Raw genomic sequence first — 14,832 nt, forward strand, 5'->3', positions numbered from 1 at the left:
TAGGGACAAAGAAAATATTTTTATTTATTAAAAAAATTAATAAATGCAGAAGGAATGACAATATAAAAAATCAAGTTTGTAAGCACATCATAACACATCATAAGTCAGTCAGGAATCACCAATTAATATGAAAATCACATGGTGAAAGACCATTAGGAGAGAGAATATTCAGTCTCAACACAGCATTTCATAGATAGTTTAATAGTCACAAAGGGTAACTCAACGAAGGGATCAAGCATAACATCACCAATAAGGGGACAAACTAACATCACAATATCACCTCTAAAGAATTCTTACAAAAATGTTTAATCTGGAGCTACGCATAAAAAAAACTGAAATTCAGATACATATTATAAAACAACTAGCTGTCAGGCCCATGTCTTGAAATGTAGGAAAATATCATGGTCTTTATTCCTGAGATATCTTAGAATGATGTACCAAAAACGTTACTACATGCACCTGTGAGTTTTTGTCCCACAGGCCTTTTGTTTTGCAATTATCACATTGACAGGACATCTTTCTAAATAAGTTGGAACTGTCTTTTTTTATTCTTTTAAAGATGACTGACTGCAATTTAACAGGCTTATGTATCGCTTCAGAAATATAGGCAGGAATCTTATTACTTCATAGTCTCATAAATTCAAACTGATTCCTTTTACTGAGATTTAGTAAGTAAAAAACTGGAATCCATCCCTTTTAAACAAATCTGTTGATCTCAGACACATATTTCCAAACCTACCCTCCATTCCAGAGTTCCTACTGTGGTTTGAACAATAGTGTAGATGTCCCCCAAAGGCCCAAAGTCTCTTATCAGTGGCTAACAGATTAACCACAGAGTCCAGATCTAATTATTGTGTCTAGGAGATGGGACTAGTGGGAAGTCAGTAAGTCACTGGAGCTCATCCCTTGGAAGGTGTAGTTTTCCCAAGAGGCTTAGTTATTTAGGCTGAGTTCAGCCTAACTGTTCTCTCTACTTCACGGTTTACAATTTACCTGGCCCTCTGCCATTCTCCAGCCTTAGCAAATGCTTGAACCAAGGCCAGATGCCCAATCATGGAATGAGAACCTCTAAACTAAAACAAAATAAACCTTCCTTCCTAAGTAGCTTTGCTTGAGTATTACAGTTACAGAGAAGGAAAGTTGACTGATTCAGTTCCCCATATTAATGGCATCAATATTTATCAAGTCAAAAAACAAGGAATTGGGGCACACGTTATAGTGCAGGTTAAACCTCCACCTGCAGTACTGGCATCCCATCTGGGCACCAGTTCAAGTCCTGGCTGCTCAACTTCCAACCCAGCTCCCTGGTAATCCACCTGGGAAAGCAGCAGCAGATGGCCCATGTATATGGGCCTCTGCACCCAAGTGGGAGACCCAGATGAAGCTCCTGGCTCCTGGTTTTGGCCTGGCCCAGCCCCAGCCCTTGTGACCATTTGGGGGAAGTGGACCAGCAGATGGAAGAGCTCTTTCTCTTACTCTATCCATATTTCTGCCTTTCAAACAAATAAATCTTTAAAAAAAAAAAAAAAAAGGAATCATTATTTCTCTTTCCCTCAACCACTGTATTAAATCCACTAGCAACATCAGGCCAAAATGCATCCCCAATTCCTTCTCACCGTTTCCAACAGGATTATCTTCATCTAAGCCAACCCTGCCTCCCCCCTAACCTGTACTACTTCAATGACCTCTTATCTGCTTCCAATGTTGCCCAAACTAGTTTCTACAAACAGCAGCCACAGCATTCTTTTAAAAATGTAAATTCTATCACTTGCATGTTCAAAACCCCCAGTGAATGCTCACTTCAATTGTACTAAATGTAAATTCCTTAATATAAGCCTATAAAACCTACTACATAATGCCTCCTACTACTGAAGGTCACTTTGGACCACACTCTCCCTATTTATTAACAGATCATTATTGAGTATTCATGTGTTAGTAATTTCAATGAATATGGGAGTGTTTTTGAATTGTCTGAACTATCCATCTTGGATATGTGTGCTACTACAGGTAAATAGCAATAAGGCTGATTCCTATACCTTTACACACACATATTCTTTTATGTATGTACTAACTTCAGAACACTTAGAACTTCCCATTGCTGGATTTATTTTCTTGATTTTTAAAAATCAACATTGCAGTATTTTTTCAGAAAACATCTAAAGATAACGCCCCAAAGAGGCAGAAGTTGGCTGAGAAATTTAATCGGAGATGAAAACATACTGACTACTGCACTGATTACTAAATGTGATGGTTGCCTATTTGTAACACCTGCCGCTCTATTGATCATCAGGTGGTCAGCTTCTCCAAGGCCTGGCTTCTAAGTGAATAGTGATATACCCAGCAGCCAACCAGCAACTTTTCCTGCATCTCCATCTCCCCAAGTTCCAGGACACTGTAGCACCCTGGCAGGAGGTATTCCAACAAGCTGTAGAGAGAGCTCCCCAGCATGTTCCACCAGCGTGGTACTACCATGATTTCCCCACCATCCAGTGGGCCATGGCATCCCCTTCGCAGGGGGATTCAGATTTCTGCAGCAGGAGGCTTCTTTGTCTCTCAGTATATACAGGTTCTATACCCTTAGGTTCAAGCAAAAAATATTCCAAAGATTACGTCTAGTGTGAGACTGTAGTGGAATGGTTAAGCCACTGCTCAGTTCACCCACATCCCATACAGGAGTACCAGTTTGTGTCCCAGCTACACCGAACTTCCAATCGATCTTCCTGCTAATAATGCGTGTGGGAGGCAGAGGATGATGGCTTAAGTGCTTGAGTTCCTAGGACTCCTAAATGGAGTTTCAAGTTTCTATCTTTGGCCTGGCCTGCCCCTCACTGTTACTGGCACTTGGGAAATGCCAGCAGATGGAAGATCTCTCATCGTGTCTCTCCCACTCTTAACTCTTTCCTTTCAAATAAAGAAAGTAAATCTTGTTTAAAAAAAGAAAGGAAAAAGGTTATTTAACTTATGTCATACACAAGTACTATGCCATTTCAGAACCAATCCCTCATGGAGAGATAAATGACCGTGTTCCTATTAACTGGAAGGTATGCATCATGATACAGAAGTCTGAACTAGGCTCACTGAAAAAAAAAAAAAACGATGTCTTTTCTTTCCCCAAACAATATTACTGAGACAACGTCACTTTTGACCACTGTTATCTTCTTGGATAAAATGAAGTATGTTTTCTGGGGACTAAGGCTAAATGAAATCATGTTTCCTTAAGGAAACTAAGGAAAGCCCATGTATTAACTTCCAAATTATATAATAAACTTCAGCAAAATAAAGGTAAGAAGCCATCATAAATGCCCATTCCAGGATTATTTAAAGTTTCTCCATTTCTATCTTCTTGATCTTTTTCTTTCATTAAATTGTAGATTTTTTTAAACCACTTTACCTTTCTGCTATAAGGATTACTAATTACTAACTTGGTGTCATCTGAGCCAGATAAAATATATTCTCCAGTGTCATTCCAACAGATTGTATTAACCTAAAAAGAAAGCAAAAAAGAAATATAAACAAATCGGGCATACAAGGAGGTATGCAATCGTTCACTTACCTGATGGTACAAAAATTTATATCACTAATGAGGTCATTTATACAGTAAAAAGTACTTAAGAGCTTATTTACTGAAAAACTAAACTGCTGGTTTTTAATAACATAGGAAGCCTGGAAGTTATCACTCCATCCCAAAAAGCAAAATGTTTGGGCCGGCGCTGTGGCGTAGTGGGTAAAGCCACCTCCTACAATGTCAGCATCCCATATGGGTGCCGGTTCAAGTCCCGAATGATCCAGCTCTCTGGTATGGCTGGGGAAAGCAGCAGATAATGGCCCAAGTCCTTGGTCCACTGCACCCACGTGGGAGACCCAGAAGAAGCTCCTGACTCCTGGCTTCAGACTGGCAAAGCTCTGCGGCCACTTGGGGAGTGAACCAGCAAATGGAAAACTTCTCTCTCTCTGCCCCTCCTTCTCGCTCTGTGTAACTCTGACTTTCAAATAAAAAAAATAAATCTTAAAAAAAAAAGAATTTACAAAAAGCAAAATGTTCAACACATTGAAAGTTGAAGAAAATCAAAAATTCCTACTAGGTTCCTCAGAGCAGTAAGGACACAGGACAAATCGCTACCACCAATAATTAAATGAACAGGGCTGGTGTTGTGGTGTAGCAGGTTCAAGTACCTGCTGCTGAGAGCTTCCAATCCAGGTGCCTGCCAATGTGCCTGGAAAAGCAGTGGAAAAGGCCCAAGTCCTTGGGCCCCTGCACCCATGTGGGAGAGCAAATGGAGTTCCTGGCTCCTGGCTCTGGCCTCACCCACTCCTGGCTGTTGTGGCCATTTGGGGATGAAGCAGAAGGAAGATTTCTTTCTCTGTCTCTCCCCATCTCTCTGTCACTCTGCCTTTCAAAACGATGAATAAATCTTTAAAAACTAAAAAGAGAGCAACAGATAAAAAGAGTTGTGGCTTACTGGAGCAGAAAAGTGGGAATCCGTGGGAAACAGTGTCAAGGCAGAAAACCCTGAACTGCACCGGAGGAACTGGTGGAATCCCAGAAAAGACGGCTCTGTTAAAACTCCAGGAGGCGCGAATCGTGGGGAGGCCCATGCTGTTTTGAGTTTTAACTTCAGAGGCTCAAGAGGCTCTCATGGTAAATTCTAGAGAAAAATATCCTTGTGCTTCAGGAAGGATAAAGCCAAAAGGAACCATTTTGAAATATACTACACAAATATGCTGTACTTAACTAGGTCTGCCCTCAGGAGAAGCTACGCAACTACAGCTTAACCTGTGGGGATTTTATCAGAACCTAACTGATCTGCTCTAACCTTCCACATGGGGAAATGAGAATACCCAACCCCAGCCCACTTTACCAACCTCTCCCAGGTAAGAGGGGTGGAGAGGGACTGAAAATTCATTTTGAAGTTCATAGTCCAGAAGCACAGGCTCACTAAGAGACAGGAATCTAGAAACAGAATTTTAGAACATTTCCTTCTCACCCTTAATTATACATTTCTAAACATCTATTGATATCAGATCTATTTACCTGGTCCCTCATGTCCAGTCTTAAGGAAAAAAAAAAAAACACGAGACACACTAAAAGGCAAAGCATACACTTTGAAGGCACAGGACTAGCATCAAACTGAAACACAGGAAAGTTGGTACTTTCAGAATGGGATTGTAAAACAATTAATATTAACCTGCTAAGGAAGACCTTTCTCTCTGTCTCTCTCTCTCACTATCCACTCTGCCTATCAAAAAAAAGGAAAGACAAAAATACTTCTGGAATTAGTAAGTGATGATAGCTAGATTGCAGGTACAAAGCTTATAAATAAAAGTCAATCATTTTCCTATATAGCAATGAAGAAATAGAATTTTAAATTTAAGAACATAATACTTTAAATAAATAAATGGGGGGAGAGGATGGTGCTATGGCATAGCAGATAAAACCGCCAACTTCAGTGCCAGCATCCCATAAGAGACATTTCAAGTCCAGGCTGCTCTACTTCCAATCCAGCTCTCTGCTATGGCCTGGGAAAGCAGTGGAATATGAGCCAAGTCCTTGGGCCCCTGAACCCGCATGGGAGACCCAGAAGAACCTCCTGACTTCAGATCAGCAAAGCTCCGCCATTGCAGCCATTTGGGGAATGAACCAGAGGATGGAAGATCTACCTCTCTCTCTCTCTCTCTCTCTCTGCCTCTCTGTAACTCTGACTTTCAAGTAAAATAAATTAAAAAAACAGGCCGGCGCCGCGACTCACTAGGCTAATCCTCCGCCTGTGGCGCTGGCACCCTGGGTTCTAGTCTTGGTTGGGGTTCCGGATTCTGTTCCGGTTGCTCCTCTTCCAGTCCAGGTCTCTGCTGTGGCCCGGGAGTGCAGTGGGATGGCCCAAGTGTTTGGGCCCTGCACCCACATAGGAGAAGTTATATTGTGAATATCAACAAATTGAAGCTCACGTTTATAAGGAAAGTCTTTGTGGGAGGAGATCTGATCTTTGCGAGAGGATAAAGGCAATACAATGGACACAGTCTTTACAATAGTAATTGATGTGGGAATAGCTGGATGTTTACATGAGAAACAAAAAAATCAGTCTAGAGATAGACCTTACACCCTTCACAAAAAGTAACACAAAACGGATCAGGAATTAGCTGCACCACTTCTGATCCAGCAGCCCGCTAATGCACCCGGGAAGGCAGCAGAAGATGGCCCAAGTGCTTGGGCCCCTTCCACCCATGTGGCAGACCAGGATAGAGTCCCAGGCTCCTGCTTCCTCTTGGTCCAGCCCCAGCTATTGCAGCCATGTGGGGAGTTAACCAGCAGATGGATCTCTCTCTCCCTTTCTCTCACGCTCCGTAACTCTGCCTTTCAAATAAAATAACAACAACAAAAAAAAACAACAAAAAACCCAACCTCTTCTGTTTGTTTTACATTCCATATAAAATATATAATAGGTTATCAGGAACTACTATCAACCTCACTGTGCTACAGAACACTAGAATGTATTCCTTCTTTATAAATCTTTTTTTTAAAGATTTATTTATTTATTTGAAAGTCAGAGCTACAGACAGAGAAGGAGAGGCAGAGGGAGAGAGAGATCTTCTATCTGCTCGTTCACTCACCAATTGGCTGCAATGGCTGGAACTGCGCCGATCTGAAGCCAAGAGCTTCTTCTGGGTCTCCGACGTGGGTGCAGGGGCCCAAGGACTTGGCTCATCTTCTACTGCTTTTCCAGGCCATAGCAGACAGCCGAATTGGAAGTGGAACAGCTGGGTCTTGAACTGATGCCCAGGCAGTGGTTTACCTGGTTACACCACAGTCCCAGGCCCTAGAATTTATTCCTCTCATTGGAGTGTATTTTAGTACTTCTACCCAACTTCCTGTTTTTGTGTATTTCCCCCACCCATCCCAACCAGATGCTTGAGTTTGTTTGTTTGTTTGCTTTGGTAGTTCACTTTCTTCAATAAAATAGTTAAAAGTACAGTGTTCAAATCATTTTCTTTAAAGAACAGAGTATGTCAATATCTCAATGTTTCAGACATGATCTTAATGAATGTAAATGAATTTACTTTTGATTTTCAGTAAACACAAGTCCTTGTCTGTTTCACTCTCAAGGTAACAAAAAACAGCCATTGGGCTTGTATCATAGAGATGTTTTCTGACCATTCTGCCTTTATCAACCATAATATAAGTCTTACGGGGAAGAAAGGAGAAAATAATATAAGACATAACATGACCGGATATGTACACATCATCGAGCATCTGTGTTGAACTGATTATAAGAAAATACAAGTGTTATAAAGGAGACCAAATAAGAGGATATTACAGATGGGGGCAGGCGCTGTGGCATGGTGGGTAAAAACGCCGCCTGCAATGCTGGCATCCCATATGGGCACCGGTTCAAGACCCAGCTGCTCCACTTCCAATCCAGCAGCGGAAGATGGCCCAAGTGCTTGGGACCCTGCCATCCACATAAGAGACCCAAAGGAAGCTCCTGGCTTCTGTCTAGCCCAGCCCTAGTCGTGGTGGCCATTTGGAAAGTAAACCAGCAGATGGAAGATCTCTATCTCTGTAACTCTGCCTTTCCAATAAATAAATCCTTAGGGGGGGAAAAAAAAATAGGACAACAAACATTCTGGTGCCTCTTTATTCAATACACTACAAAGCACGCTGTATGTAAATATTCTTTCCAAGAAAGGTGAACTGCAATATAATCAAACCACTAGCAGTCACTTTAATTTACAGGAAATACAACAAACAGGATACACAAACAAGTTAACACTTCAAAAAAATAACCAATAAATTTACAATGAGAAACATTCCATAGGAAAACTGACCTAATTTCTGTAACAAGTAACTGGCAGGAGCCAAAAAAGGGGAAGACTGGTCTAGATAAACAGTTAGCAGGCATAGCAATCATAGTATGCCCTTGGCCTGAACTGTCTTTGGAACAAACTATAAAAAGACACTTTTAAACAATGAAAAAAATTTGACTGTGGACTGTATATAACATAATACTTTAAAAAATAAACTACTGCCAACCTTGCAGAAATATATAATGGTATTATACAATGGTATATAAAATATCCAGGAGCCAGCACTGGCATCCTATATAAGCACCACTTGAGTCTCAGATTTATATATATATTTTTTTTTGTGAAAGTGAGAGTTACACAGAGAGAGGGAGAGATCTTCCATCTGCTGGCAATTGGCCACAATGGCCAGAGCTGTGCCAATCCGAAGCCAGGAGTCAGGAGCTTCTTCCAGGCCCAAGGACCTGGGCCACCTTCTACTGCTTTCCCAGGCCATGGCAGAGAACTGGATGGGAAGCGGAGCAGCCGGGATTGAACCGGTTCCCATATGGGATGCTGGCACTGCAGACAGCAGCTTTACCCGTCACGCCACAGAGCCGGCACCATTCAGCTGCTCCAGTTCTAATCCAGCTCCGTGCAAATGGGGTTGAGAAGGCCGAAGAGGATGGTCTGAGTGCCTGGGTCCCAGCCATGCATGTGGGAGACCAGGATGGAGTTCCAGGCTCCTGGCTTCACCCTAGCCTAGCCCTGGCCTAGCCCTGGCCATTGCAGCTAATATGGGGAATGAATCAGTGAATGGAAGATTTCTCTCTGTAACTCTGCCTTTTAAATATATAAATCTATCTTTAAAAAATGGTTAAAATGTTAAGTTAAAAAATATCTATTGCTTCAGGTTAACATTTAGAAGTCAAATTATATGAAATCTGGAATCTGCCTTTTTTTTTTTAACTTTCATTTTCAACAACCTGAAATGCACAATGACAGAGAGGTATCTTCCATGAGCTAGTTCACTGCCCAAATACCACCAACAGCAAGGGCTCCATCAGGCTCAGGCCAAAGCCAGGAGCCCAGAACTCCATTTGGGTCTCCCACATGGGTTGCAGGGGTCCAAGCACTTGAGCCATCATCTGCTGCCTCCTAGGACACATTATCAGGAAGCTGAATCGCAAAAGGAGTAGCCAGGGCTCTAATCAGGAACACCAATATTGCACACAGTCATCACAAGTGGCAGATTAACTGGCCACACCGTAACATCCAGCCCTTGGAATTTGCTTTAAATACTTCAGGGAAAGAGGAAAATAAGAAACAGAAAAATGAAATAAAAAGAAACTGTGGCAAAACATTGTTAACTACTAAATCTAGTGGAAGAGTACATTAAAAGTATGCTTGCAATTTTTATAATAAAAATTAAAAAGAAAAAGGCTCTGTTTTAGATCTTAAATTTGGGGTATCTGTGAGGCATGCAACTGGAAATGTTAAGAGCTTCATACACAACTTTGATGTTCTGAGAAAGTTTTTTCTTTACGTAAGACTGGATGGTGTCACTTAGCTGGAGAGAGGAAAAGGGAGGTGACAGGACACAGTCTGCGTGTACTGAATATGTGAAGGTCAGTAAGTGGAGAAGTCAGCTAAGAAGACTAAGATGGGATAAAACAAAATAAAGAGAGTGTAGTATGGCAAAACCCAAGAGAAAGAGTATTTCAACAAGAGGATATAGAGTGCTCAGCCTAGCAGTTAAGATGCCCATAAGCTTGGAATCGGTGTTGTGGCATGGCGGATTAACCCACCACCTGCAACACCACTATTCCATATGGGTGCCTGTTTGAGTCCTCGTACTCCACTTCCTATCCAGCTCTCTGTTAAGGCACCTGGGAAAGCAGCAGAAGATGGCCCAAGTCCTTGGGCCCCTGCACTCACAAAAGAGATACAGATGATGCTCCCAGTTTCAGCCTGGCCCAGCACTGGCTATTCCAGCCATTAGGGTAGTGAACTAGCACACAGAAGAGATCTCTCTCTCTCTCTCTCTCTCTCTCTAACTCTACCTTTCAAATAAATAAAATAAATATTAAAAAAAAAGACACCTGGGGCCAGCGCTATGGTGCAGCGGGTTAATGCCCTGGTCTGAAACGCCGGCATCCCATATGGGTGCCGGTTCGTGTCTCAGTTGCTCCTCTTCCAATCCAGCTCTCTGCTATGGCCTGGGAAAGCAGCAGAAGATGGCCCAAGTTCCTTGGGCCCCGGCACCCGCGTGGGAGACCCAGGAGAAGCTCCTGGCTCCTGGCTCCTGGCTTCAGATCAGTGTAGCTCCAGTTATTGCAGCCAACTGGAGAGTGAACCAGCGGATGGAAGACCTCTCTCTCTCTCTCTCTCTCTGCCTCTCTTCTCTCTGTGTAACTCTTTCAAATAAATAAATAAATCTTTAAAAATAAAATTGACACTCACATGACATATCAAAATACCTAGGTTCAATACCCAGCTCTTACTAATGCAGACCCTGGGAGTCAGCAGGGATGGTTTACGTAATAGGGTCCCTGTTATTCATGTGGGAATTATGAATAGAGTTCCCAGCTCCTGGCTTCTGTACAGCTTAGTTCTAGCCACTGTAAATATTTGGGGAATGAACTGATAAATAAATCAAAAATAATAATAATAAAAATAAAGAGGATATGTTTCACCAATGTCAACAGTTTCTGAGAAGTGACCATTAGACTTGGACATATATGATCACAAGAGACTGTCACAAAAGCAGTGAATAAAATGGAAACCTTTGATGAGGTTAGAAAACTCATCTGCACTTCAAAAACTCTTGCATATACTCTCTTAAATTCAAAATAAACTCTTATGTTTTAATGTAAAACTTTACTCTCCCAATCTACTACAGCTATTCATCACCCCTTCCAAAAACACTGGGGCCATTTCACCAAACTTTAAACACTTACTAACATCCTTCACAGTTGATTAAGAATTAACTATTGGGGTCAGTGCTGTTGCACAGTGGGTTAAAGCCCCGGCCTATAGCATCAGTTCTAGTCCCAGCTGCTCAACTTCTGACTCAGCTCCCTGGGAGGATGGCCCAAGTCTTTGGGCCCTTGAACTCAACATGGGAGACCCAGAGGAGGCTCTTGGTTCCTGGCTTCCGATAAGCTCCACTCTGGCTGTTCAGGACATTTGGGGAATGAACCAGGAGAGGGAAGACCTCTCCTCTCTCTCTGTCTCTAACTCTCTCTGTAATTCTTTCAAATAAATCAATTGTTTTTTAAAGTTTGATTTATTTGAAAGTGAGAGTTAAACAGAGAGAGAATGGGAGGCAGAGAGACAGAGAGAGAGGTCTTCCATCCACTGGTTCACGCCCTAATTGACTACAATGGCCAGAGCAGTGCCAATCTGAAACCAATAACCAGGAGCTTTTTCCAGGTCTCCCACTCAGGTGCAGGGGCCCAAGGACTTGGACCATCTTCTACTGCTTTCCCAGGCCATAGCAGAGAGCTGAATTGAAAGTGGAGCAGCCAGGACGGGAACCAGCACCCATATGGGATGCCAGTACTGCAGGCGGCAGCTTTACCCACTATGCCACAGCGCCAGCCTCAAATAAATCAATCTTTTAAAAAAAATTAACTATTACTTACACAGCCATCATGCACATTTAGAGTTGCTTCAAGTTTTAATCTTTGGATAAATTCTCTTCTTCCTGTTCAAAAAAAAAAAAAAAAAAACAGCTAAATAAATCACACAATATATTGCTGAGAACAATCTAACACTGAAATTAAGAGCCCAGGGTGTAGGAGAACAAGGTAAATGCATGCTCCAATTTCAACTCCATCATTTGTAAATTGAGTGATACCGGGGAAATTCCTCAAGAGGCTTCTTCTCAATAATATCCACCTCATGAGGCTACAGTAAGAATTAAATGATTCAAGGACAGAAAAGGCTTAGCATTGTCTGAACCACAATGAACACTCAACAATTCTTCGTTCATCCACTCATCCAACAAGTATACTGAGTACTCACACTGCTCCAAGCTAGGAATACAATGATAAATTGAAAAATATATCTACCCTCTGTGATAGAAGAAATAAATATGTCAGGGACCAGCATTGTGGCATGGGAGGATAAGTTACTCCCTAGGACACTGGCATCCCCTATCAGAAAGCTGGTTCAAGTCCCAGCTGCTCTGCTTCCAATGCAGCTCCCTGCTAATGTACCTGGGAAAGCAGCAGAACACAGACCAAGTGCTTGGGCCCCTACCACCCACATGGAAGAATCGTCAGAGTTCTGGGATCCTGGCTTTGGTCTGAACCAGCCCTAGCCACTGTGGACATTTTAGGAGCAAACCAGCAAATTAAAGATCTCTTTCATCTCTCCCTCTGCCACTCTAAAAATAAATAAATAAATAAATAAATAACCTTAAAAAAAAAAAAAACAACGTCAAGGGGCCAGCCCTGTGGCATAATGGGTAAAGCCACAGCCTGCAGCACTGGAATCCCATATGGCTGCTGGTTTGAAACCTGGCTGCTCCATTTCCAACCTAGCTCTCTGCTATGGCCTGGGAAAGCAGTGGAAGATAGCCCAAGTCCTTGGGCCCCTGCACTGCTTGCAAGACACAGGAAGCTCCTGGCTCCTGGCTTCGGATTGGCCCATCCTCAGCTGTTGCGGCATTTTGGGAGTGAACCACAAGATCAAAGACCTTTATTTCTCTCTCTCTCTGTCTGTGCCTTTCAAATAAATAAATTTCAAATATGTGGGAGAGGAAATAAAAGAGGACCACACGTGAGGAACAAGATTTTCAACTTTGGGGCTAGCATTGTGGTGCAACAGGTTAAAGCCCTGGCCTGAAGTGCCAGAATCCAGTATGGGCACAGGTTCTAGTCCCAGCTGCTCCTCTTACAACCCAGCTCTCTGCTAATGCCCTGGGAAAGCAGTAGAAGATGGCCTGAGTCCTTGGGCCCCTGCACCCACGTGGGAGACCCAGAAGAAGCTCCTGGCTCCTGGCTTCGGATCAGCGCAGCTCCAGCCACTGCGGCCATCTGGAGAGTAAATCAGCGGGTGAAAGACCTCTCTCTCTACCTCTCTCTGTAACTCTGTGTTTCAAATAAATAAAATAAATCTTTAAAAAAAAAACAAAAAAAAAAAAACAAAAAAAAATTCAAGAGTGCTAGCAAACAGTAACAGGATGATGAAACCTATGTTTGTATTTTAAAAAATATCTTGATTTCAGCAATGTTAAAATATTTTAAAGTTAGCGCGGTATCGCGGCTCACTAGGCTAATCCTCCACCTGTGGCACCGGCAATCCGGGTTCTAGGCCCCGTTGGAGCACCGGTTCTGTCCCAGTTGTTCCTCTTCCAGTCCAGCTCTCTGCTGTGGCCCGGGAAGGCAGTGGAGGATGGTCCAAGTGCTTGCGCCCTGCACCTGGCTCCTGGCTTTGGATCGGCGCAGCGCGCCGGCCATAGCAGCCATTTCGGGGGTGAACCAACGGAAGGAAGACCTTTCTCTATGTCTCTCTCTCTATCTAAATCTGCCTGTCAAAAAAAATTAAGTTAAAATCAGCTGAAATGCCCATCAATTAAAGAACAGTTAAAATAGTACAAAAATAAAGTTCCCTGTTTGAATAGAGTCTCCCTTTAAAAAAAATGAATTATCTTGGGGCCAGCGCTGCGATGCAGTGGGTTAAAGCCCCAGCGTGCAGTGCCAGCATCCCACATATGCAGTGGTTCAAGTCCCAGCTGCTCCTCTTCCAGACCCGCTCTCTGCTATGGCCTGGGAAAGCAGTGGAAGGTGGTCCAGGTGCCTGAGCCCCTGCACTCACATGGGAGACAGGAAGAAGCTCCTGGCTCCTGGATTCGGATCAGCTCAGCTCTGGCCTTTGCAGTTATTTGGGGAGTGAACAAGCAGAACAGAAGAAATCTCTGACTCTTCCTCTCTTTCAAAATAAATAAAAATAATTTTTAAAAAATAAAAAAAGAGTGCTGGCGCCATGGCTCTAGTCCCAGTTGCTTCTCTTCCAGTCCAGCTCTCTGCTATGGCCCGGGAAGGCAGTGGAGGATGGCCCAAGTGTTTGGGCCCTGCACCCACATGGGAGACCAGGAGGAAGCACCTGGCTCCTGGCTTCAGATTGGTGTAGCTCTGGCTATGGAGGCCAATTAGGGGGTGAACCAACGGAAGGAAGACCTTTCTCTATGTCTCTCTCTCTAACTCCATCTGTAAAAAAAAAAAAAAAAAAAAAGATTAAAAATAAAATGTGCAGAAGTCCTTAAAAAATATGAATCATCTTAACAAAATATAGACCACAGCATACTTACTCAGAAGCTGTAATGAAAGGATGCTGAATTTATAAAAAAGAATAGCAATTAATCAGGTTGATGAGGTTTCTAATAAAATTAAATTTGACTAAATTCTCTGTATGTTGTCATAAAGGACAGATTTCTCTATTATGCTTATCACCATTCAATGTAAAGAAATCCAGGTGCTCTTTAAGTCAATTTGTTTTCTTCTTGTTTGTACTGTTAAGATGGCTAGTTAAGGATAAACATGTAAGTTAAAAAACAACTCAAGAGGGGCTGGTGCTATGGTGTAGCAGGTAAAGCTACCGCCTGCAATGCTGGCATCCCATTTGGCCGATGGTTCAAGTACTGGCTACTCTACTCCAATCCAGCACTCTGCTGTGGCCTGGGAAAGCAGTAGAAGATGGAAGAAGCTCCTGACTTCCTGGCCTCGGATCAGCTCAGCTCCAGCTGCTGCAGCCATCTGGAGAACAAACCAGTGGGTGGAAGACCTCTCTCTCTGTCTCTACCTCTCTCTGTAACTCTGTCCTTCAAATAAATCTTTAAAACAAAACAAAACAAACAAACAAACAAACAAAAAAAAACAGGAGTGCTAGTGGTATGGTGTAGTGGGTAGAGTCGTCCCCTCAGGTTCTGGCATCCCATATGGGTGCCAGTTCCCTGCTGACCCACTGCCTATGTGCCTGGGAAAGCAGTGGAAGATGGCCCAAGAGCTTGAGTCCCTGCACCCATGTTGAAGACCCAGATGAAGCTCC

General features: G+C 42.8%; 1 protein-coding gene across 25 annotated transcripts in view; it reads right to left on the reverse strand.

The window, feature by feature from the left end:
* Window positions 1–14,832, reverse strand: part of DCAF6 (DDB1 and CUL4 associated factor 6) — a 127,125-nt gene that overhangs the window by 94,279 nt on the left and 18,014 nt on the right. For 24 of the 25 annotated variants that reach the window (XM_070077388.1, XM_070077391.1, XM_070077387.1 and 21 more), the window contains exons 2-3: window positions 11,424–11,485; window positions 3,392–3,484 (exon numbers count right to left, since the gene is read on the reverse strand). Coding sequence is in view for 13 of the 25 variants with exons in the window: in XM_070077380.1 (XP_069933481.1) it covers window positions 3,392–3,484; window positions 11,424–11,485 (155 nt within the window). In the remaining 12 variants the exon portion in view is untranslated. The remainder of the gene's footprint in view (window positions 1–3,391; window positions 3,485–11,423; window positions 11,486–14,832) is intronic. The other variant, XM_070077389.1, reaches the window with a different exon arrangement.

The sequence above is a fragment of the Oryctolagus cuniculus genome, chromosome 7, assembly GCF_964237555.1.
Source record: "Oryctolagus cuniculus chromosome 7, mOryCun1.1, whole genome shotgun sequence".
Lineage (NCBI taxonomy): Eukaryota > Metazoa > Chordata > Mammalia > Lagomorpha > Leporidae > Oryctolagus > Oryctolagus cuniculus.